The sequence below is a fragment of the Vanessa tameamea genome, chromosome 3 (genome assembly GCF_037043105.1).
Source record: "Vanessa tameamea isolate UH-Manoa-2023 chromosome 3, ilVanTame1 primary haplotype, whole genome shotgun sequence".
Classification (NCBI taxonomy): Eukaryota; Metazoa; Arthropoda; class Insecta; order Lepidoptera; family Nymphalidae; genus Vanessa; species Vanessa tameamea.
In genome coordinates this window covers 7,180,873-7,189,202 of record NC_087311.1, presented here as the reverse complement: position 1 = coordinate 7,189,202, position 8,330 = coordinate 7,180,873, and the positions used below count along the sequence as shown (strand labels likewise).

At 29.0% G+C, this 8,330-nt stretch overlaps 1 protein-coding gene across 1 annotated transcript; it reads right to left on the bottom strand.

Moving 5' to 3' along the window:
* Positions 1-2,838: 2,838 nt before the first annotated feature.
* LOC113397134 (uncharacterized) lies at positions 2,839-8,047 on the bottom strand. Its single transcript, XM_026635299.2, has 9 exons — positions 7,790-8,047; positions 7,557-7,628; positions 7,230-7,480; positions 6,997-7,145; positions 6,676-6,865; positions 6,305-6,475; positions 6,044-6,229; positions 4,951-5,046; positions 2,839-4,374 (listed from the first exon to the last, which is right to left on the bottom strand). Exons 1-9 carry the CDS (start codon positions 7,875-7,877, stop codon positions 2,905-2,907), a joined length of 2,673 nt encoding a protein of 890 aa, XP_026491084.2. The 5' UTR covers positions 7,878-8,047; the 3' UTR covers positions 2,839-2,904.
* Between the last annotated feature and the right edge of the window lie 283 nt (positions 8,048-8,330).

Here is an 8,330-nt window from a genome sequence, read left to right as displayed (position 1 = left end):
AATAACAAATAGACGTAGATATATTACAATTAAATCTCAGTGCAATACTGCTTAATTTCATCTTAACTTAGGAACAAATAATTTGACGCGAGTTACATTCGTATGTACATTACATGGTCACATTTCTTGGTCCGCAGAAGGACAAGTAGCAATTACTAGTTTCTGACCGCGGCTGGGCCCATAGGTGAGGTGTTAGATATCCTGTCCTGTTACGGAACCCTAACGTGAAAGCAAAATTTATTGATCGGTTGATTTTGAATTTAGTTAAGACGAACGTTAAAGAGTAGTAAAAAAACTCACATATGCATTTATATTAGTAGTTAGGATGTTACGGAAGGCTTCGAGAATCCAGAAATCTGTCTAGATAAATGTTTCTATCGAATTACAATTATTAGAAATAAAAGAAAACACACTTTAAACACCTATATTTCAAGTCCCTGTAAAGCATATTTAGTTAATTGATAATGAAATAAGTGCAAATATAAGATTGCGAGAGTAAGTTGCATTTTATAATTTGTTTCCCAACTTTAGATTAAAACAAGTAACGGTGACAAAATTATTTTTTATAAAGATAAACCGATCAAACATCTATAGAACACATATTGTATGGGATTCTTTTTAATTATTTCTTTACTTAAATATTTAATTATAGGTTTTGTAATGTCAGTTATAAAGATTCATTTACCGTGTTCATTATGAACAAATGATAATGGTGATTTGAGCTGTTAGAAAAAAATCGCATTAAACATGTATTATTTCAATACAATGTTTTAAATACAGTTTTAAGAATATGTAAATGAAAAAAATATATATTTGACAGTATAGTAAAAACTATATAACAAATAAAAAATGATTGTGTGTTCACACTTGTCAAGTCCAGTTTTATGGAACATGCTAATTACTGCTATCAGCTACCAAAGAGTGTTATAAAATATTATTGAAATAAATACTCAATATAAAATGACGGATTACTCTGTATTTTCTTATTTCGGTATTTCTGGTTACCCAGTAACATCATAAGCCTTTCTTTAAAAGATATATTTTAATGACACCATTATTCTATTTTATTATTTTACTGAGATATTTATAATGAATTGAATTTATTATGTTGAAACATGTTGTTCACAAGCATTAAATTATTCGTCGTACTAATTAGGTTGTTTAAGGATATTTTATGCTAATTAAAAAAAAAGAATCAAAACCTTTCTTTGTCTTTCAAAACACGAGAGTATACTGTGAACTTCTTGACAAAATCCAACATTTTTTTGGCCAAACCTAAGAGTCGGACTTTTATAAAGCAGTTCAAGTGTTTATCTCAAAATCAGTTTTTACTTATATCTACTTTAATGTCAATTTGAAATAATTATTCCAACATTTATACCAATCGATAACAAATAAAAACAAGTTTGTTTAATTACAAGAACAAATGCTTTTGTTATATGATTTTAGCTACTTATGCTTTCTGCCTTGAATCAGATGTCATAAATATTGTAAGGTTTTAATATATTAGTGGTATCATATAGATATTTGCTTCATAAAATTTCGTAATTAGTTATTTCGAATAATTATCATGAGAAAACTACAAGTGAACAAAAAGTCACAAAAGCATATTACAGAATAAGAAAATCCTTATGATTTATTTTCTACTTAATGATAGACAGTAAAACAGTATTTTTCTGATTTTAGTTATTATTATACAGGGTTATTGGTAATTCGACGTATTCCAGTTAGGAGGTGATAGGGGTGACTATTTGCAATCATTTTAACCCCCATATGCATGATGCAAAAGTGAACTATTTTTGAGTTATCGCGTTTTTTAAATTTTTTCAAAATAAGTCAAAAATGCAACTTCAAAAATTTATTTAAAAAAAAATATCAATTAAAATCTATTTTTTTCTTCTGATTTATAAATACGATTAAACACTGGATATTTTTCAATATTTAAACAATAATTATCGGTCCAAATTTAAAAATGCGAGATGGAAAACGATATTATTTAAATTTTTTTTTTTTTTTTTCACTTAAATATGCCTGAAAAACAAAAAAATCATTATGAAACTTGTTCTGCAGATTATTTTAAAAACATAATCGTTTACTTAGCTTTCCGAAAATGTATAAAAACTAGGAATTTATTTCAAAGCAACCGAAATAAAATGATCAGAAAGGACGCTGGTGGAAATTCGTATTCGAACATGACCGAATTCGTACTAAAGGTAGCTCTTTAAAATTCCCACAAAATAATAACCAATGTAGAAAAACTTACTTATTTACTTAACTTACTTACTTAATACATATTAAAAATAAAATTTAGATACATAAACAGTTCAGTAGCTAAGTTACAATTAAGATATTTTGTAATTTAGCCTAGTTTTTGCTCGAAGTAACATCCCTATTGCTTATGCGTGCTTCCCCTATTGTTTATACATTTTCGGAAAGCTAAGTAAACGATTATGTTTTTAAAATAATCTGCAGAACAAGTTTCATAATGATTTTTTTTGTTTTTCAGGCATATTGGAATGAAAAAAATATTGAAATAATATCGTTTTCCGTCTCGCTTTTTTTAAATTTGGACCGATAATTATTGTTTAAATATTGAAAAATATCCAGTGTTTAATCGTTTTTATAAATCACAAGAAAAAACTAGATTTGAATTGATACTTTACTTTAAATAAATTATTGAAGTTGCATTTTTGACTTATTTTGAAAAAATTAAAAAACGCGATAACTCAAAAATGGTTCTCTTTTGCATTATGCATATGGGGGTTAAAATTATTGCAAATAGTCACCCCTATTACCTCCTAACGGGAATACGTCGAATTACCAATAACCCTGTATATATCCCCACATTTAGCTTAATAACTATAAGAGTTACCCCATGTGCATATGTAGTATGTTTATATAGTACTAATCCTTTTCTGAGGACTGTGCATCTTGTATTTCATCTGAAATATTGAAGGACTGGGTGTTTTGAGTATCATCATCACCTGCATTATCATCTTTCAATAAATTTTCAATCATCTCCTCACTCATTTCAGTGTCTTTTTTAACATTTTCTGGAGAAATTAAACTTTCATTTAAGATTTTGTCTTCATCTAACATGTCAATCTTTTTAGTACTAGTGATTGATGTTTCTGTTTTACAAATAATATTGTTTATTAATTCTTTGCAATCTATTTTCTCTCTTCTCGCATTGCATGGTTTGTTTTGATTTTTACTATTCTGCTCATTTTGGTTTTCACTTGAGTCGTCTTTTTCATCAGATTTTTGTTCGGAATTAATGGAGACGTTTTGATTCTCTGTATGATCATAATCTGTATGAACATCATTTTGTTTACATGTTAAAATTTGAGTCGACATATTACTATTAATTTTTACAAAATTACTGTTGTTGTGGTCTGTGTTCAAGGTATCAGCTTCATTTCTTGATAAATCATTTTTTTCGGATGATCTTTCATTGCTATCATTGAGATCACTACTGCCAACGGCGGTTAAATCAACTTCCTGGTTATCGTGAGCATTTGATTCAAGTGAATTTTCATCAATAAAAATTGGATCATCGTTATCATCTTCGTGTAATATTTCAACATCATCATCATCACTGAGATTGTTACTCGTTTTCTTTGCAATGTATTGTTTAAACTCCTTATTCAAATTATCTCGAACTTCTTTAAACCTAGTCATTGATGTTGTTAATGAACGCTCCAGTGATTTATGTAAATTTCGCATTTCATTTATTGATCGAGTTCGTAAATGCATGGTAGTAGCATTTTTCTTTAAATGATGTAACCTTGATAATGAGTACTCAAGAGCATCAATGGCATCAATCAAATTATATCGATACCATTCTACAGGTACATTTAAGTCACAAATTCTGGATGCGTCAGTTCCCTTACCGACTTTTGCGGATTTTGGAGTACTACGTTTATTTGGACTGCGACTCGCTTGGTTTCGAGTCACATATTTTAAAGGAGGAGGCGTTGCAGCCTGCGCTGAAACAGCGCTTAATTTCGCAGCAAATGTCGTACCCTTTGATGTAACTTTTCCTGAATTATTATCTGTTAAAGCGACTATTGTAGCGGAATAACCTCCTGGCATACTTGGATTTGCATTAATCGCAAAAATACGACCATCAGGCAAGCGATACATTTTGTTAGATGACAAGGTTTGGGGATCCACTCTGAACTTTAGGCCACCCGTGGTTGTATTGACTGTAACATCATTTTCAGTCATTTTTACAATGTTTTCAGGACTGAGGTCTGGTAAAGTGTTATTATTGCGCACAACCAACGGAGGCGGCGGCGGTGGAGGCTTCGGCGTGAAAGCTGGGCCTGGCGTCATGCACTGAACGTCATCATCGCCATTATCTTCAGTTACCTGCAATATTATAAAAAATATTCCTTTGATAAACTTTATGGGTATGATAAATTATATCTCACATTTTGATCTAATGGTAACCATGTCATTTGTATCTTTATGCTAGTACAAATTAGTTCAGTCCATTTTCAAAAGGTGGCTCAGGCTATTATCAACAAGCAGTTTTCATATTATTGAATGTCATTAGTATGCTTCAAAAGTAAAACAACTGGGTATTGTATGAAGTAAACTGAGGGACATTAAAAGGCGATTTTTAACTTGCAAGCAACTTGATTCGAATGCAACAAATATCAGTAATTTGATGGAAATTACTGATCGATATAGTGTATTTAGCACAAGTTAGCATACCACCGATTCACTTCTTTCACAGAAATCGAAAATTTTGCTCCTCATTTAATACCTCAAAATTCGAAATGGAATTCGAAAATTGTCTGAGATCGAAAAATGTCGTAACAAGCGATAGACATTGATTAATCAGTTTAAGCCATAAAAACTATTGTACTACTAATATTATAAAGTTAATTTTTTTTATAATAAAATTTATTTAAACTATATTCATAACCTTCAAAGATTTACCTCACACAATGGCTCCAGGGGAAAATCAGGTGTGCAAACAACATCATCATCATTAGAGCTGCCTGCAATTGCTGCAACAGCTGACATGTCTAAACCCTTTGAAAATTTAACTGCTCTGTTAATTTGACACCGGTCAGAAATAGCAACTACAATAAAATCTATCTTTTAAATTTTACGTAAATTTAATTTACTATGAAAGCTATTTTATTATAAAATATTTGTTTTAAAAATAAATTTAAAAATACATTTAAATAAAATACAGTTAAAACCGTTTATGGCGACATCGTTTAGAACAACATATCGGTTATATTGACCAAAATAAAAGGTCCCGGCTGAATGCTATATAACTGTTTTATCAAAAATATTGCTTTGTACGACATTGCTTACTACGAAATACCGCATTGAACGACCACATTTGGGTAATGTTTTTGGAGAATTATATCTGTATAACAACCAGCTGAAGAAGAAGAAAATGACGAACTGATGAACAAATTAGTGGCAACTTTGAATGATAGTCTCAATGTTGTTAGTGTATTACTATTGTTCTTTTTAATAAACAGTTTCACATGCAGGGAAATTATAAGGATACGCTGATTAAACTCCAAAGTGAATTACAAAATGTGTATACAAGACAGAAGTGTTCCAAACTAAAATTAGAGATTTTATGCATACAGAAAAATGACATTGTTCTTTCTTAATATGTATATGTTTTGATTGAAATAAATGAAATATAATTTAATTTCAGTCATTTATATATTAATACCTATGACCTACACATTCAATAATACCACTTCATAAAAAAATAAGCATCACCGATTGTTATGACTATCGGTTTTTACGACTAAATATGAGTAGACCCTTCAATGTCGTTATAACAGATTTTGACTGTAGTTATTTATCATCAAGGCTAACCGTAATTTTTTAATTTTTTTAATTATTCGAATATTAATAAACAGTTAAAATAATTATTGAATACAATTCAGAGTACAAGCTACAAACTGGATGTCCTAATAATGTAAAAATTAAAAAACAATCAACGAACAGACCAATTCTTGTATATGTATAGATGGTAAATTCAAATAAGAATTAATACCTGTGTTAAATTTTCTAATGATAGATTAATATTATCATTACTATATGTAGCAGTGTTGTTGAATCCATTAAACATGATTGACATTTGTGGTGGTTTGGGTCTTATCTTTGTAAAGTTGCCATAGGTTTGTGGTGTTTTTCTATCATTGCTAAATCTAACTGGATTAATAACTGGAGAATTTGGCATCTAAAAAATAATTATTATTATTACTATTATACTAATCAATTGAATATTTAAAATCTTATTAAGTCTAAAACTTACTCTAATTTTTTTGGGCACTGGTGTCAACTGATTACCCATCTTACTTGATATTGCAATAGGATTTTTTATTAATATTGCTTTGTGTTTTGGACTTGCAGGACGTTTTTGAGCTTTCTTTTCAGATTTTATGTTAACAGACTCCTCCATATTTATTGAAGCAAATTTCTTTACCTATAAATTTTATAACATCATTTTGATTAATATTATAAAACAATTACAGTAACAACACATTTATTAAATTTATCATAATAATCCAGCAAATTTTTATAGATTTTTTAATATCCAACTCTCGGATTTTATATTTTTAGCAATAATATATAGCAATATTGTAATGTACATTTGCCATTTTTTAATTATTGAAAAATAATGACCTGAATGGTTGGTGGTATTTTAGAAATAACAGCAGCAGCTGTTGATTTTCTTGTAGATGGAGTTGATTCTGATTCCTTTCTCTTTGAATCTTTTTTCCTTACTTTATTTTTGCAACATTCAGAGTGATCTAATGCACAATGTTTTTGGTATGTCTCCTTTAAAACCAAATCCTGTGTTTCGTATGCTATTCTAGTTTGATAAAAAAACATTGTTTATTTTCATTTATATAATGATATTTATCAACTTAAGATTAGCATAGAATCTTTCTCAATAGCATAAAATAAAAATATTATCAAATTTAAATGCAAAATAATACTAACTTGTTTTTTAAGTCACAGTAGCGAAGAACAGCCCAACAAATAGCACGAAGATCCCATAGGCATTTATTATTACATTTAAAACACTTCCAATCATCTAATTCTTCTATCTCTTTAATTTTTGGATTCCCCAAATTTCTTCTTATACATTTCTAAAAATAAAATTGAAGTATCTCAATATTATATATTAGGAAAAGATAAATTATAGCAAAATAATAAAAATGATGGTTCCTTACCGCACAAAACACATGTGGACATTCTGAACAACAATAAACTTGTCCGCCTTGTCCACACCACCGACAATACAATTCAGAACCATCATCACCTTTCTCAAATTCTCCACTATTGTAAAATGTATGACAAGTATGACACACTAACGTACGGAGCAATGGATGTGGACGCATCCGACTCTCATTGCGTGCTGAGCATCCTAAATGACGATCACAAGCAGAACAGTGTAATCTTACACTCGTCACAGTATTCAAGTCTAAAACAAATTATTCATAATATGTATACAATTTAATATTCACCCTGAAATTTTATTTACGTAAAAAATAACTTACCTTTAAATTTATTTTTGTAGTAAATTCTTTCTTCCTCTGGTATATCATCCTCGAAGTCATTATCAGTTGGATCTAAAAAATGTAAATAATAAAAGTTTATATCTCAAAAATCAAACTATAATAACAAGTTAAATTTAAATTGAAGTGATTATTAGTTCAAACAAACTATAATAACAAATAGGTCATAATTTTTTATATGTCATAATAGAGAAAATAAGTGAATTAAAGCTAACCAGGGAAGGGCGGGAATTTAACATCTTCGTTTTCTTGAACCGGCTTCTCCGATACCTCAATCGTCTCATTATTGGCGATGTCGCTCATTATGAAGAAATAGTGGCCATAAAAGTTAATTTATTATATAAAATGGATTTATCATCATTAGATTATCACTTGTATTGACGGCTTCGTCAAATTCTTATTCTCTTCTATAGTTTACGCAAATTCCCAAATTCTTAGAATGCAAACTTATATTCAGCCATTTTGGCATTATGTTTTTTTTTTAACCTGAAGAAGTTATACAGATAAAAAATATTTGTATTTCATTACAAAACATATAATGAAGTTAAAAGTATTCATGTTTGATATTTATAGCAAAAACTAAACTTTTACAATATTTTCCTCGTCAATCAACTTCTAAATTTTTATAGAAATATGTGGTGCTGACTTCTATAACTAGTATCAAATTAAACATACCACACGAATTATTATTATTCACAATCGAATTTTAAACGCGCTAAAATATATAAATAAATGTATCAAAAGGAAAAATAAAAA

Coding starts and splice junctions, on each gene's coding strand:
- LOC113397134 (XM_026635299.2), bottom strand. CDS start 7,877: ATGAGCGACATCGCCAATAATGAGACGATTGAGGTATCGGAGAAGCCG. Junction 7,629..7,789: donor TAAATTCCCGCCCTTCCCTG/GTTAGCTTTAAT, acceptor TACATTTTTTAG/ATCCAACTGATAATGACTTC. Junction 6,866..6,996: donor TACTGTGACTTAAAAAACAA/GTTAGTATTATT, acceptor TTATCAAACTAG/AATAGCATACGAAACACAGG.